Source organism: Rhinolophus ferrumequinum, chromosome 14 (genome assembly GCF_004115265.2).
Source record: "Rhinolophus ferrumequinum isolate MPI-CBG mRhiFer1 chromosome 14, mRhiFer1_v1.p, whole genome shotgun sequence".
Classification (NCBI taxonomy): Eukaryota; Metazoa; Chordata; class Mammalia; order Chiroptera; family Rhinolophidae; genus Rhinolophus; species Rhinolophus ferrumequinum.
The window spans coordinates 50,030,185-50,047,761 of record NC_046297.1 but is presented as its reverse complement, the minus strand read 5'-3'; the positions used below and the strand labels follow the sequence as shown (position 1 = coordinate 50,047,761).

Genomic DNA, 17,577 nt, shown 5'->3' with positions numbered 1-17,577 from the left:
CTGGAAAGAAAGTCAGTTTCATGGATTACAAAGAAAAACGGATTTCATTGTGAAGGTATTGTAGGATTTTACGCAACCTGAAATTATTTCATTTTTGTTATCCATCCCCCTGCCTCATTCCAAAACCATTATACAGTGGTGACAACAAAAGAAAACAGTGAAACAAGAGACAAGTGCGGTACCGAAAGAGCTAACTAAGTTTAAAAGGGAGTTAAGATTATCGTTGTCCTTCCTTGTTTCAAGAATCATAATAAAAATAATTATGTTAACATAAGACTTAAAACTTTATGTGTATGCACGGAATTCACACCTAGCCCATCCCTGATCCTACAGAAGGTACGCACTTGCTAAAGATCAGCCACTTGTCTTGCTGAGAATGTTTAAGTCCTTAGGTCTTCCTTCTTTCCTTCCTTCCTCCTTCCCTTTTTTCCTTGTTTGTCTGCGTTTTCTTCACGAAGAAAAAAGGGAAGGAGGAAGGAAGGAAAGAAGGAAGAAAGAAAAGTTGTTCTCAATGCTGTTTTGATTTTTGGATCCTTTGAGAATCATGAAGGCCATGGACCCATATCCCACAGAAATCCCCTACGCACAAAATACTGCAGACTGTTTCTGAGGTTCCATGGGTCTCCTTTAGCAGGATTATGAATCCTGGTTTAATGACCCTTGCCCAGAGGCAGAGCCTGAAACACCACTTTTGGCAACTGCTTCTGATTGAACCGTTCCATAGACAAACATATCACCTAAGCGGTTCTTACCTCGTGATCTTTTTATTTGTTTGCACTTAACCAAGATCAAAGGGATCCCTCAAGTTTATTTCTCAGTTGCCTAAAATTCCTAATGTCATTATTGAAAACGTTGCTCGAGCTTTTGAATGGGACTCAATTCTGTGCAGTAAGCTCTTTGTAGTTAGAAAAATCTGCTCCGTGACCTATAGCTCTCTGACCTTTCAGCAGAACAAACCTGTCAGTCTCATAAATACGAAGAGAGGAAATCCTGGAAATGAGTCCCTTGGATGGCTCCAAAATTTATGAAATGCAGAGACATAACCTGTTAAACCACAAGAAGACACTGCTGGCGGTTTAAAATGTTCCACCTTCTCCATAGCCCCAAGTGGCCATGTCTCCTCAGCCCAACTGATCTTCAGCGCCTAGCACACGCTCTACTTCTTTTTTTTTTTAATAAATTGACTCATTAGAACCAATACCACTGTATTAAAATAGCAGGCAATTAGTGTCTCTTAGACAGATGCTTGGGGGCCCTTGAACATTAAATAATCTAAACCCATTTAATTTTAGGTCCTTTGTTCTAGATTCTGGAAACCTATTCACCTCAGAAAGGAGTTATTGAAATACCCCTTTGGTCATATGCTAATAATGTTGACTGAGCATCTGATACAGAAGGAGAAGGGAAATATGTCACAGACTGCCAGGAAGGGCTTGGAAAGGTGAGCTAGGCAAGCCTGGCCCTTTCCAACAGGGCACCGTGGCACGCGCAGCATGAAAGCCCTTCCTTTCTCCAGGCAGGACTCTTTCTGGAACTTCTTAGAGGCAGTGAGCCTTCTGTCATGTTGGCTTCTGTCATTTAATGCCCATACACAATTAATTAAAAATTGCCACCAAAGAGCAAAAGGAAAACATCCCTACAATCCTATTGGATAATGGCTTTACGTTTTCATCTTTTCCTTTTATCTACAAGTCAGTTCAGCAAACATTGAAACTGAATCCCCAGAGCCTAATGTGGTGCCAGTCATAAAGTGGCAGTTCAATAAATACTTAACTGAAAAATAAGCTGTACATTTTGTGCAAGGAATTATGTTTAGCATTGGGGGCAGCATTGGCCAGATGTGGCAAAGATTACCTCAATGTCACCCTGCTCTTCGGGAGCTTATCTTTTAAGGGAGAATACTGTGTGGTAAATCTGGCCTATAGTACGGATCAAAAGGAAAGCAATGAAGGTATTCCAACTAGGAACTTTTTGAGGGATCTGCTGGGAACCTTCCTTCTCCCAGGTGCTCCTCCTATATTTATTTTGTAGTCAGTTTTCCTGATGAGGTTGGTTGCATTTTTGTTTTTTTGTTTTTTGTTTTCCCAGCAAGGAAAGGCCTTGTGGGATTACTGTTAGTACATCAAATGACATTCCTGGACCTCCTTTAATGCTTGATTTACTACTTGGGGAATACTGTATCTTAAATCAAGGAAGAAAGAGACCCAATGTCATTGTTTTACAAATACAAGTACTAAATCCTTTCTAACCACAAGTCTTGTTGGAGAACTGAGGAAACAATTATACAATTTAATAATTAGAAAATGTGAAAGAAAAAAAACAAACACCTGCGATTAGGAGACAGGTTAAGAGCAAATGATTGGGGTCAGAATCATTTCAAAGAAATCCACATTTAGAAACTGAAATGTTGAAATCTGCATTTGAAAGATGTCACCTCATTCCATCAGCATTCAAACTAAGTTAGTATTCCCTGTCATCAGATACCACCCAGGCTATTGAAATTGGAGACCTGGCCAGATGAACTATAATAACCTCACAACAATAACAGAGGATTGGTTACTTAAAAAAAAAAAAAAAAAAAAAAAAAAATTCCCACATTCACAGGCGTTTGCTAGAAAACCCAGAAGGCACCAACTAGGTTAGTGACTAATCAACACTGGTTCTTGAATAGAGGTTCTCTGCACACAGCCCATCACCTACAGATGTTCCTGTGCTTATCACAAACATCGCTGTCACTTCAAAGTTCTGTGAAAGGAGAGCTACACAACTTACCTGGGGAAGCCATTCTTATAATAACTTGAGCTACCTAGAGGAGAGTTGAAAGATTAGATTTCTAACACAGCTTCTCCCCAGATTACCTAACTTGTCCTATCTTGGGGAAAAAAAGTATGTGTGGGGGTGGGATGGAGGCGGGGACACTTTCTAACAACTGGACTCTGACGTCTAGCATACTAGATTCAAATCTTTATACCACCACTTTCTAACTGCGTGCTCTTCAGCTACTTGTTTTCGTCTTGAAAGTTTGTGGTTAGCATCTGTAAAATGGGTTCTTGTGAAGATTAAACAGACTAACGAATGTAAAGGGCCTAACGTTGGACCTGGACAAAGTAATTCCTCAGTAAATGTTTATAATGGTCATTTGTCGCTCTTAAAATAGATATGTCACAAACTCCATGCACTATATTTACAAGAAGATCCTTAAAACTCTCACGTAGAACTTAGGTTTATTTGTAACAAAATTCTATAATAGCATGTCATGGTATCCTGGTTTCTATAGAACAGGAATGTTTGCTGTAGGAGGACACTCACCAGAGTACAGATTGACAGCTGATGGCTTCACAGTGAGGAAAGAGATGGGAAAATACAAAAGAGCAGACAAAAGACCATTAAAAAGCATATGTATTTGAATGCTTTGTAGTACTTAGTGCAGTAATTAATGTTCTAGAAACAGATTGAGTCATTGTTATGGGGGAGTTGGCAGAAAATGATGTGTATGAGAGCAGAAAAATGTCTTAAGCGTTTTAGAAATATTTTCGTAGAGTGGAAAAAAATTAAAACTGTAGTGCCAAAAGAGAAGATTTTAGTTATATGGAAACTTTTTGCATTTTTGGCAAGGCGTTATTTTTCTAATAGCTTATAGTTACAATCAAAGCTGTTGCAGCAGCAAGGCCCATCATCAAATAAAGGCTGTAACCTATTTTAGAGGCTGAAAGCCTTATGAAAATATCTGGAAGGCTATATTAGATGTAATTGTGGGCTTTGTTAACATTCTGAAATTGGATTTAAAAATATTTTAGCTAATATTTATTGAGCACTGACTGTCCTAGGCAAAAATTCAAGGACTTTACTCATTTTATGCTAACATCAGTGCTAGAAAGGGATATTTTCCCCCGTTTTACAGATGGGGTAACTGAGGCACAGAAAGGTTAAGTAACTCATCCAAGGTCCCACAGCTTGTAAATGGATTTTAAACAGGGTAGTCTTGCTCCTAACTCTTAACCATTCCACTGGTTATATGGTCTGCCTTCAAAGGATTGATTTTAATTGCAGTACAGGAGTATGACAATTGAGAACGATGTGTTGATATAAGACAAGGATTATTTTTCTTCAATGTTTGTAGAATCTAAACATATTTTTACTAATTTTTATAAATTAGCTGATCGAGTCCCTATGTAGATTATGCTGGCTGTTGCTGATAACAAAATCCATGAACCTCAGGGTAACTTAACGTCAGTGAAATACAGAAAGTTGAGCACATACAGCTGTTTGGATGCAGATTAATGAAATAAGCCATGAGGATGTGAACATCAAAGGAACATTAAGCTCGTCAGTGTTTTCCACTTCATCGTGAGCTGGTCCTTTCTCTACTTGTCACAATGTTTTATGTGCTACCCTGTATATCATGAATACTTTCGTAAACAGAGATCATTAGACTGTGTCAACATGAACCAGAGCTTTTGCATTAATACTGAAATGGATCTCTGAAACTTTCTTTCACCCTAAGAGAAAGGATGTTCCCCCCGGATACAGCAGAGGATGTTTTGTGGTAGGAAAACAAAAGTTTAGGAAAATAAAGTTTAACCGCGATGAGTGGACACGAGTGTTTATCTTGATGGCAGAGTTACATATTTACTCTCATGCCTTTCTCCTGCCTGTGCTTTACATGATACACCCAGTCAATGTAATGCTGTCAAATGGTCTGCTAACGGTTTTCCCCTAAGCATGACTGAATTATAATACTCTTCTCCCCAAAGGTGACTGCCATCTGAATCCCAGGTCCACTAGGATTTAGTGCGTGTACAGTGTTGTAGCCACTGGTTTGGGAGCCTGCCAAATGCTTACTACATTCTCTAACGAGTTGAGAACGAAGCCCTATAGGTCTCTCACACATTGCAGATGCTCCAGCAGACCGCACATCCACTGTTGGACATGTTTCTTGACTGCCAGCATAAGAGAAATAAGCCTGGAAACTTCTTTTACACACAGACTTATAAACCAAGACCTGTCAATAAAGCAGATATATGATTTTTTTTTTCCTAATTGAGGAGGAATGTTTATTGAAGAGACTGTCTGCATGGAAAGGTATGGGCATAGTTAAGGAGAGCCAACAAGGTGTGCTGAAATACTTGGCGCTGGCAACAGCTTGGATCCATTTCCACATCATGAAGGGGCAAGAGGAGGGTCAAGTTACCCAGAATCCAGACGGAGAGAACTCCCAAGTGTTGTGAAGAAACTGGGCCCTTTCCCTAACAAGAAAAGAGCCAGAGGGATAAATACCCTGACCTCTCTGTCTGCCTTGTCCGTATAATTTGTTGTGTGGCATTTTGGTGTACTGCAGGCTTATTGACAAAAAGCTACGTGTTGAACAACACGGTCTGTTCATTTTGGTCATTCAGTGGGTTAAAGTCTTTCACCTCCTAAGCCTGTGTCTGAAAGCAGCCAAAGGGAAGCAGGAAGCTGTGTGAATACAGGTTGTGGTTAAGTGAGGTAACGCTGCAGGAACCAGGCTTCAGTGGATTTACATTCCAAGATGCACAGTCTAGAATGTTTGTTTCATTGAAAGGAAGGCGATAGCTATGTAAGAGTCTAGAGGAAGGGAGCCCTCATTCACCACATGCAGGGCTTCTGCTAAACCTAGGTTTGAATCCCAGCTATACATTGACTAGTTTGCCTTCATTCATTCAACAAATATTTACTAAGCATTTACTCTGTGCTGGCATCAATGTTCCAGGCATTAAGCGTCGAGGAGTGAAAAAACAGAGAAGTGTTCTTATGGACACTGCTTTTAACATGGCGAAATGACTGGTGCACAAACAGACAAACAAGATAAGTTCAGATAGTGACAAGTAACACAAGGTAATGCTGTGTAGACAGTGACTGGGGATGGGGCAGGGGAGTGACTGGCGAGATGACCTTTAAGCTGAGAACTTAGCCGTACTTATTCACGCTTAGGGTGGGTTTTGTTTGGGGGCCAGGGTGTAGGGCAGTAAGTTAGGGAGGGAAGAGTTGTAGCAGGTGAGGTCTGTATTGTTAGAGTAATGGAAAGCCATGGGAGGGTTTAAGAAGAGAGACATAATTTAATTTGTATATCTGGGATCCTTTTGTCTCTCTGGAGCTTAGATTATCAATAGGCGGTAGAAGTGGGGAAAAGGGATCAAATATATGGTGGTGGAAGGAGAACTGACTCTGGGGGGTGAACACACAATGTGATATATAGATGATGTATTATAGAAACGTACACTTGAAACCTATGTAATTTTTCTAACCAATGTCACTAGAATAAATTTAATAAAAAGAAAAAGAGATGAAACTGGAAACAGGTAGACTAAATTTAGATTGCTTCGCCTGGAAAGGAGATAGTGAAAAAAGGGAAAAAATATATGGATACAGGGCATATGACAGAATATAAGGGCCTCCATTTTCTTACTGAGATTTTAAAATGTTTTATTTTATTTGCTAATTCAAGTAAATCTCTAGATATCTGAATGAAATAGTCAATATTCGATGGGTGTGGTTTTTGTTATTTTAATTAAACATACTTATTTATATTCTATAATTAGTTTAGAAACATCGGTTTTGTTATTCGTAGTTAATATAAAACATTTCTTTCAGTCTTTCTCATCCCTAGAGTAATTTTTCCACTCATCTGTCTTTTCCAGAGCAAATCATCTTCACTTCCACCCAATCTGTTTGATAGAAAGCAGTTTTGAATCCTTGTCTGGTGCTCTCATTGGACATCTTTTCAAGACAATTCATACTGTGAGGGTATGAATTAAGTTTCTGTAAAAAGAGACCCAAAATACAAACGTTAAAACCAGGCAGACGTTTGTCTCTTGCAAAATAGCACATAGGTATTTGGGTGATTCAGGCTGACAGGCAGTTATGTCAGGTTGTCTGTCATCTACCAGGCAGAAGGAAGGGGGAAAGAGACCAGGGGACACTCACCCAGTCATTTTAAAGTCAGGACACAGAAGTGGCACATGTCATTTCCAATTATATTGCAGGACGTCTTAATCAAATGAGAACCTGCTATTATGGAAGAAGGGGAGAATGGAGGTGGACATTGGAGGAGAACTAGCAGGTTGTGACAACATCCACTGTAGCATGAGGACAGCTGGTTTTTCTGTTTTCCGGTAGATGTATATGAGTATTCTTCACTCCAAAGCTACTCAGTTCCTGACATCAATTAGCGAGGGATACGGGTTTTTGCGATCTCTACAACTTAACTATTGACTCTATTGCTATTTAAAGTGATCTCTAAAAGGCTGGTGGCATCATACCACAGGAATAATTAAAAATCTGTTTTTCAATTTCTTGCCTCTTTGATTTTAGGCAGTCCCAGCAGTTGACGTCCGAAGGCAGCCCAAGCTAGCAGTGATTGAGGTCAATGCAGACTGATGTGTCTTTTTCAAATGGCACTTTTTGTTCAAAGAAAGTAATTATAAGAGAGAGCGCTATAATAAGAAGCTTTGGGAAGATTCTAATATAAGGGGATTTCTTTTCTGGGAGATAATTGTGGCACCTTATATTTAGGCATTGAATAGGGTGGACCAGGTCACCAGCAGAGCAGTGGAGGAAGGGGACTTAGTGGGCAGAAGGGTTTCTTTTGTAATGTAAGGACATTTTTTTCCTGTTTAACAAGGAGGAATAATTAATACTTAACCTTTTCAGGTTGCTGTGCTAATCAAAGTAGATATATGCCAGACTATGCATCACATAAATACTGCACAGCAGTAAAAGGTAAACATACACATCCTGTATTTTTGCAAAAATCAGTGTCAGCAATTGGCAGGAAGCTGTGTTTGTAGTGATAGCTTTTACCTGGTATACAGTATGTGCTCAATAAATGATCACTGTCATTACTGTTATGAGAAATGAGTAAAGTTTATAAATAGGACAACTTGAAAGCATTCGAATGTTCACTCGCCATCTCATTTGCTTTGGTCCTATTTTACTGCGGATACCTCATTAGTAAGAATTATTCTGACAGAATGGAGGGCTTTGGTGGGAGCTTAATAAATGTGTTTAACTGTAAGCCCACGTATTTGGAAGGAATATGCTGGCTATCGCTCCAGGGAGCCCTCGAGTTAGTTTTTTCCCTTCGGAACAATGGATCTATCCTGTTCCTCTCTCCTGGGCAGCACTATGAAGTGCCTTGCATATTTAAATAGCTAGAATTCACAGAGAACACCAAGCCTTTTCCTCAAAGCATCACATGCTTGCCATCAATTTAAGAGAGTGTGGGATTTTGATGTAATTTCTTCCTTGCCCATTGGGATGTAATCATTGTAGAAAGACTCTTATGCGTTTTGCTCCAACACTGTCAAAGTATTAGCCTTGACTATTGTGTAGGCATTAATTCTATTTGACAATTTGGTATATCTTTAAATGCTTTGTGTCCATTCATGAGGGCAATGGTTTCATTTGAAATGCTGCAGTTGCCAGGGAGAAGCTCCTGTGCTCGTCTCTGATAGGCTGTCCTTCCCTCTGCCTCCTGTTGCTATGGTGCCCAGCAGAGTAACTTCCTTGCCCTGCACATGTAGGAGGCTCGGTCTCCATGGATACCCCACTCTGAGAGTGTACTCCACCAAGAGATGAGCTGCACACACTGTATTTCTGCACAAGACATACCCCAGCCTGTGGTGGGAGGCTGTTTGCAGAGGCAGTGTTTGCCATGAAAGTCTACGGAGCTTACCTCCTAAGTAAGTAGTATTAGTCACAGTAAGTAAATTATTATATTGGATCGCAGGGGATATGTATGCTCTTTGTGTATGTGTGTGTATGGAGTTAGTTGTGGTAGGCTAAAAATGCAGTCTAAAAATGAATTTTCAACTCTGCCTTTCAAGTATCCTGAATACAGGTCTATAATGACACTTTTAAAAATACACACATATATTGTTTTAAACACCCCTTGTCATAGGTGAGCCTGTGCAAAATGAAAAAGAATGACCATGAACGCTTACATTTCAGAATGTTCTTCGAACTCGGAGCATTGCATGCTGCATTTGTAAATACAAAGCCTGGCCTTCCCCAGTAGCGTGCTACGGGAATGCATGAGCACAGCCACGGTTAATGCTGATTGGCCCTGCACAGAGTTTGCAGTGGGCCTCTGTGTAGACCGAGACATGATGTATTTATTATCAAGAGAGAGCCTGCTCATGTGGTTACGTCTGCCGGTTCACCGTGGAAATTATTCCCAGCACGCCGCTCTGACCAGTTTTAATTTACTTTTCTCATGTGGCAGCCAGTAGAACTCTGAAACTCTTCATGCCCATGGACCTGGGATGTGGACGTTTGCTTTTTATTAATTGATTCGATCTAACACTACCTCTTTACTGTACATCTCCAAAGCCTAAGGGGTTGGGTTTGCAATGTTGTAAAACACACGAGTCATCTTAAAATGATTTTCATCTGCTGAGAAAATGATTAATGCCTGTGGTGTTAAAATTAATTAGTAGAAACAAAAGAAATACTACACATACGGTAACCCCCAACTCTAGTTCAGTAACTTTAAAATTATGTAAAATGTAGACTGTCCACAGTAGACAGGTGGAGCTCTAAACGAAAAGCGAAACATGTATTATATTGGGATAAGAGGGATTCCTTTTAATCTTATAAAAGAGTGAGTACAGAGTATTAGGCTAGATTATAAATTTATTTTATTTTCTGTACTCATGGCCATTCAGGCGAAAGACAACCGTTGAGACGTCGTCTTTTCCAGCTGTTAGTCATGGCTCAATTTTAATTGCCCCAAAATGGTGAAAAGTTACCACCCTTTGAGCATGTGACTGTGATGGTGATTACTCTGGTTCTGACTTTGTCACCGGGATCAAGCTTTAGGTCATTGTCTTAATATTTTATAAATATAATTTCCATTCATGAGAGGAGCAGCCAATAAACAAGAGTGGGTAATGAACCTGTAGAGGTTATGGTTTTGGAGATCTGGAAACAATGTTGATGACACTTTCCCTAAAGGTTTTTTACCTCATTAGTAATAATAAGGTCCCATTTCTCTTTTTCTATGTGTCTGTGATTAATTTTCCTGCCCATTTCTGAAAAGCAGCCTAGTATGGGATTTTTTTCCAACCTCAAAATATCTGAATCTCCTCTCCAACGCTGTTTTCTCATCTGTATAGTGGAATAATAGTACCTATGACAAGGTTGCTTTGAAAATTCAATGACATAATCAATGGCAGATAGCATACAATAAGTATTACCTGCTATTGTATTTTGATAACTATAAGCATCATTTTTACAATGCCTTGTCTTAATAGTCAAGGGAGGCTGTAGTTATCGTCTTGAACCATTCTTTGGTTTGGTTCCATTCAGTTTATCAAATTTCCTATCAAATATTTACTACAAACCTAACTATGTGCTTGATATTCCAATGGGGATTATGGCATTCCATGTATATGAAAATGTAGCTAACAAAATATGAGAGATACATCGTTTTCTGTTTTCAAATGTGTGGCTGTATGATTTTGCTAAATCGCTCCACACGTAGGTAATAAAATGTTTGCCAATTAGTTTTGCTGCCACTAACACAATGGATATGTAGGACACGACAATGGATATGTAAGATAAAAGGGACAAGGCTGTAGCGTTAAGTCGGTTAATATTTATAACAAATTAAAAATGTGACAATTAAATATCTAGGTTCAAATTTTAAGCTTACTTCCTTTCCTAAAAGGATTTCCGTTCAGAGTGCCTTGAATGACATATTTTATAAAGAGAGTAATTTCATGAAGTTGAAAGTCCGGGGAATGATGGGAGAGGAAGAGATGAGAAATGATTGATTAATCTGTATAAAAATAGACCCCATGCTGGGATTTTTCCTTTTGCACTAATCCTGTGTGACATCTGAGCCAAGAAAAATATAAAGCCAATGCCATATGTGCAGAGCTTGCTGGTGCTGACTTCCAAACGCATGAAGAGTTGACCCAGATTATATTTTGCAGCTTTATTTTTATTTCAATGTCATTTTCATTTTCCGTTTCTTCTTTCTGGCATATTCTCTTCCTTCCATCTGTTTGCCTTGGAAAGAATGTGGCATGTGCAACAGGGACTATACCACCTCACTTGAATGGGAAAAGGGGAGGACCTTTGTAAGATGTGATTTAAAATGAGATATCTAGAGGCTGGGAACTTGCAACCCATGTATGTCCATAAATGCTAAATCTATTTTGCTAAACATTGTTTCAGATGCAATGTCCCTCAGCTAATCTACCTAGAATAAGCCTTGTTTCAAGGCAAAAATTAAATTCTTAGCACCATCCCCACTGCCATGGTGACCTTTTATCTATGCGGGTCTGTGACCACAGTAATGCCCCACTTCCTGTTCCACTGTTGTCTGTCATACAGGCACATGCTCTAATGGTACACAATGTGTCAAGTGTCCGTTAGGTCCATGCTGCTGCTGTCACGAGTTGTGGGCCATATCCTTCTGAGGTCTTGGTTAACCTTTCTGTTTGCCGAGCTTTATCTCATGAGAAGGGAGTTCATGGCAGTTTCAGAGGGAGGGGTGCCCCTTGTCTTGTGTGGTGGCAACATTATTCAGAGAAACTGCATCTTCCCGAGTCCTTGGCTTCTGGTCCTGACCCCCGTGGCTGAGATAGGCAGGCTCTGCAAGCCTCTGCCAGGAAGATCTGATTTCTGCTGAGACTACTGGCGGGCTTGACTGTTGTCAAGAGGCTGTGCCTGAACCTGATACTGTTACTGCCTGACATCCAATGCTTTTCCCTAGTAGGTGGTGGAAGAAGTGAAGCATCTAAGCCACAGGCTGAGAAGCGCTGGTGCACACAGAACAGTGGGTTAGGGTCTGCAGGCGGTGCCGTCGTCTGGTATCCTGCCAAGCCCAGCTTACAAGGGACAGTGAAGGGGTTTTGTCTGTGCAAAGCCAGAGCATTCTTGAGTTTTGCATGGGATTTGCCAATTTAGCATCCACCCTGCCTTGTCTCTCCAGTCTCAGGCACCATTTAACAAAACTGAACCTAGTAACACTACTCATTTATTTTTTTCAACAAATATTTATTATGCACCTGGCAGTGAGACAGACACTGGGGTGCAACAGTAAAGCAGGGGGCCTCCTGTGTGATGTGTTCCTGGGGGAAGCACAGGGTCCCATGAGTGCACCATTGAGGAGAACCATGGCACCCAGACTTTGGGGGTCCAAAATGCCGCCCAGGGGACATAGTGTTGTATTGATACTTCTAAAGGGTAAAACCAGGTTTATATGCAAAGACACTTGAGGATCTGAACTTTGCATGCCATTGCTATTAACTTAAATACTGTGTAATTGGAGATTTTTTGTTTGTTTGTTTGTTTGTTTCAAATTCTATTGTTATGGTTACCATGTTGTATTTAACAATTTTTTTAAATGACTCTTCTCAGCTAGAATGGGAGCCTTTATAGGACACGGCTCATGTGTTTGTTCTCACTCTTTCTTTATCCTTTTATTATCTTTTAAGTTTATTTTTGCTGCCTCTTTTATTTCTTTTTAAATATTATATATAATGTGATGCAGAAAAAGAATGTATGTCATGTATGTAAACTATGCGATATAATAATCAAGCACTGTGACCCTACTTTTCCCTTGGAGAATTACCACCACCACCAAAACTGCCGGCTGGCTCTCCCAGATCTTATTCTCTATGTCCCCTCAGAAGTAACCACTGTATTGAATGTGTATCTTATCATTTCTTTGATCTTTAAAAATCATTTTACCACCTGAGGTCTGCGTCCCTAAGAAATATGTTGGAACGCAATGGCAAAATTTAAACACAGAGCCATGTTTTCTTTGCCTCTGTATTTTCCATACTTGGCACACTGCCTAGAACTTAGTAGGTGTGCATCAGGTGTTTGTGAATGGATGGATATGCCCCAGAGCCTAGAAGGTATTTTTATGAGTCTATATGTCAAGGCGATATTGGAATTTAACTTTAGTGAGTTTGTTCTTTTTAAGCCTGGTTAGTTTTGTCTTTTGCGGAGTACTTATCGCATAGGCTACAGAATTAGTCACATACTGTTTAATTGTGTAGAGATATTTCCAAACTACCATTTCCTACTTATTGTCTCCATTTTACTGTGTGATCCTAAAGAGAGTGGCCTTAATAGTTTTGTCATGGTCTGCTTTGCTGTTCCATTCCATTTTGGTTTTTCATAGGACATTGAGGGGTGGAAAGAATAGAGAACATTGAGTACACTTGAATTTAAAAGTCAGCTTGTGGGTGGGGTGGGGCAGAGTCGCTGGGCAAGCAAAGGGTTGGCCTGGGAATGTCTGATCCGTGCCAGATGTCACATTGAGCTGAGCTCCTGGGGAAGGTTCCATTAAACAAGTCCATGGAAATGCAGAGCATAATTGGTGTGTGGAGCATAATGTAGCATAATCTAATCGTGGGTATGCGCCGTTCTTTTCAAATGCTCTAAACCTCACAAGAATCAGTAGAGAATTTTTTCAGGGGGACATTCAGAAACATTTTGTTCAGCAACTTGGGAGTTCAAATAGTTTCCAGTTGATAAACAATGGTGTGAGGTGAAGTGCTAACGCTTGCTGCTGGAAGCTCAGCTGGCTTGCAGAACGCCTTGTGTCTCCCCACCGGTTACCCAGCTCCCGAAGGCCACAGTGGGAGTGCAATGTCCAAAGTGAAGTCCCCTCCCTGGGCAGGCACTAGGTTCCCAGGGCCTTGGACAGGTGTCCCAGGGCAGGAGGGCAGGAGCTGTTCCACCTGCCTTGCACCTGTTTTCCTCCAAGCCCATCCCCTGTTCCAGAATTCTCTCTGTTGTGTTGCCAGGCCTTCTCCTGGAAACATTTTCATGTGACTTCATCCCCCTTCCTCCCTGATTCTTAGGTTAGTTCCTTGAACATATGTCTGAATTAAAACAAACCGCACTAGGCTTTCCATTTCTCCATTTACTTTTGTTCTGACACTCTATAGAGATGCAAGAAATTGCCAGAATTTACCCAGCTTATTTGTTTTATTTTATTGACGTTTGTGCTTGCAAATAAATATTTGCATTAACGATTGATTAAACAGTGGTAAATTTAGCATTGATCTTGGAGTACCTCAAACCATTGTGACTAGATTATTCAAGTTTTCACATAGTCCTCAGGCAATATGAGAGACATTTTTTCCTTTCATTTGATGGAGATAATTCCTCTTTCGTTTGTTTTTCTGCTTTTTGGTTGTACGGAAAATATACATGCTACCTTCTTTCAGTTGTTCTTTTATGCCCTTAGCACTGCAATCAAGACGAGGTGTTTCTTAATGTTTAAATTAAAATTACTTCATGCTTTTACTCTTAAATCTTTTCATTCACCTGGGGTTTTAAGTCATTTTGAACTTATGCAGTTAATTTTGTGAACCTAAGAGCTATGTGGAAAGAGACTCCATGATCTGGGTTCTCCCCGCTACTATACACCCCATTTCCTAACTATAACAGTCACCTGCCTTGCCTTCCAGCCTCCATCCCTCCTCCAGATATTGCTGCCTCAGTATCTCCATAAAGCACTACTCTGTTCATATGTCCACCCTGTTCAAAACTCATCATGGCTCCTTGCTTTCAGAGTCAATGCCCTTGACATAGTACCTTTCATGTAGTCACGTTAGCATAGCGTTCTTGTTCTTCAGCTCTGGGTACAACTTACCTTCCTGGCTGCGTTTTCTCATCTAGTCACTATATTCCAGACAAACAAGGGATTCAGGATGTCCTAAATATTCCCTGTGGTGTTTTCCTCCATGTTTCTGTTCATGACATTCCCTCTCACCTAAGGTCTGCTCATTCCTCACCCCCAACACTTGTTCATATTCTTCCTGGTTCTCAAAGCCCATCTCCGGTGTTATCTTTTCCCCAGTATATCCCTGCCCTCCTCCCCTCACCCTAGCTGAGAGCACTTCTTCCTCTGTGTGCCCTTCGTGCGCTCTCTCTGTATTGCACTCATCATGTCCTACCTCATATCTTAGTTGTTTGTCTGTGAAGCTCATCTCCTGGAAGGATCTGTTAGCACCAGAGCTGTACTTCTTGATGATTCCCACCCCCACTCAGTGCCTTAGCATGTGCAAGTTTCAGCACATACTTGAAATGGACTGAGCTGAATAATATGAAGACCATCTTGGTTTCCAGTTCTTACATCTTTATGAATTCTGCTCACGAGATGCCAAGCAGAATGGGTAAAGAGGAAAGCAGACACTGGACTCAGGCAAGCCAGCTCTGCTGTTGAGTAGCTCTGGGACTGGAAGCAAATCTCACTACCAGTCAGAGCCTGTTTCCTCGTCCATAACCTGTATGTCTTTGAGAGGAAGGATTGAAGGAAAGAGCAGATGCAGAGTTCTTGACAGCTTTGACTGTTAGTACACAGCAGCTAGTAACATTAGTATGTGACTCTGTCATTCATCGTATTAGTTATCCCTTCGAGGCTTGTGTAATATGTAGTCTGCTGTCAACACCATGCCTGCTGTGTTTTCATTCCTGTCATTAATGAAGTATGTTAAGTAGGATAAGGGCAAGGACAGAGCCAGGTGACACATTCCTAGAGATTTCCCTGGAGGCTGACAAACAATCCATTGGTCGACGTCTTCTGGGTACTGAACTGTGTTGTCATCCAGTGCATATGCCAGCCACGTTTGTAAGACTCTCCTAAGTGTTTTTACTAAGTTCCTACTGAATCCCATATGTGTAATTTATGTGGCAGCCCACAATCATAACTCCATCAGGAAAGGAAGTGAGAATTGTTTTTCCTGTCTGATTCTCAGTGAACTCTTGCTGTTCCTATTTGCCTTACTAAGAGACTTTTTCTACAATTTTACTGGACATCAATACCAAACTTAACACTTTATGATCTCCAGAATTTATTTTTTTTCTCTGCTTTGATAACCTGTATGCTTTTTGTCCACCTCCAACCTCCTTCCTTTGTGATATCTCAAAAATTAGTGGTGTTGTTTCCACAAATGTATCTGTAATTGCTTTCAGTACTTTTCTTTCCTCACTCAGTAAATATTCTTCTGAGTCTCCTATATGCCAGGCACTGTGCGTGGCTTTGGGGATACAGTGGAAAACAAGACAGAGGTCTTCCCAGGCTGCATGCTTTTTACATCCTAAGGTTTGGGCTAAAAACTTGAATTGTAAGAGACTTGGCCATATGAAATGAAGGTGAGAGCAGAGGAAATATTTATCCTAATTGTAAACAACACTAGGCTGTCAACCCAGCCTAAAGGGAGAGAAAAAGGAATGTAACTCAATAGAAAGCCTTTCTAGGAGCCATTGCTGAATGCCAAGAGTGGAGGAAACTTTAATACTTTGAAATCTTTCTAGGTGATAGCACCTACTATGTGCTACATGCTGCGTTAGACCCTGGGATACAATGAAGAGCCAGCCATCAAGGACTTGACAGCGTGCTGGGAAATTGAAAACATACATTGCAGTGAAGTGTGATACATGCTTGTTAAATTCTCAGTGGGGAGAGCTTCAAGGAGGGACACCTCATCCCTTCCTGAAGGAATTAAAGATGGAGGCTAACCTGAGACCTGAAGAACAGGTAGTAGTTAGCCAGGCCCAGAGGGACAGGGAAATAATCCAGGTAGAGGGAGGAGCATGTGTAAATATTGGGCCTCTAGAGAGTATTGTGCTGCTTTCAGAAAATGGTTCCACTGGCTGGAGGTGCAGTAGTGGCCGGCAGAAGAGGTGATGAAGGGCTTGTAAATCATGCTGCGGAGTTCAGGCGTTATCTTAAGGACATGGAGTGCCATGAAAGGGTTTCAACGGGGGAATCACCTAATGAGATTTATGCTCTGGAGCAGGGTGGAAGATAGAGCACTCAGGACCACAGGAGCAGCTGGGACACAGTGTATGACTGTTTCATAATTCCAGGTGAGAAATGATGATGGCTTGGGGTGGAGCATTCGGGATGGGAAGAAGCAGACTGATCATGAAGTTACTACCGTGTTTCCCCGAAAATAAGACCTAATTGGAAAATAAGCCCTACATGATTTTTCAGGATGACATCCCCTGACCATAAGCTCTAATGCGTCTTTTGGAGCAAAAACTAATATAAGACCCGGTCTTATTTTGGGGGAAACAACGGTAAACAGACAGATTGGAGTAGGTGGCTGCAATTGAATATTGAAATACCAGAGTTAGTAATTTTTAGTAGTTCTCAAACGTTAGTGTGCCTAAAAGATCACCTGAACATTTTTGTAAAAATGTGGATTATGGAAATGACTTGAGGAAATTTCAATCAGCAGATCTGAGGTCTGAGTCAGGAATCTGGATTATCAGCAAATAGTCCAGGTGACACTGATGGAGGTGGTCCTCAGACAGCATCATTGAAAACCCCTTTCTGTCAGATGTTTTTAAATTGCAATACTTCTTTCAAGTGTGTTCACAATATGTTAACTTTTCATTTAAGAATGAAGATTCAGTCCTGTGATCTCTGTTGGAAATAGGTGAATGGGCTCAGCCACAAGGGTGAACGTGCTATAAAAAGAGCACTCTCCTTGCTGGTGTAGCTGGTGTTCACCAGTGCTGCACTGTCTGGTGAGTGGTGCAGAGCAGAGCAGTGATAATTTTGTTAAGACCCCTACT

The 17,577-nt window shown here is 40.7% G+C and overlaps 1 protein-coding gene across 14 annotated transcripts in view; it reads left to right on the top strand.

Annotated features, from left to right (window-relative positions):
* Nucleotides 1-17,577, top strand: part of SYBU (syntabulin) — a 108,006-nt gene that overhangs the window by 66,294 nt on the left and 24,135 nt on the right. The window contains exon 1 of one of the 14 annotated variants that reach the window (XM_033125802.1): nt 8,556-8,702. The exons of the other annotated variants lie outside the window; for them this stretch is intronic. Within the exon in view, the coding sequence (XP_032981693.1) occupies nt 8,675-8,702 (28 nt within the window). The 5' untranslated portion in view covers nt 8,556-8,674. Of the gene's footprint in view, nt 1-8,555; nt 8,703-17,577 lie in introns of those variants that run through there. 14 annotated transcript variants of the gene reach the window in all.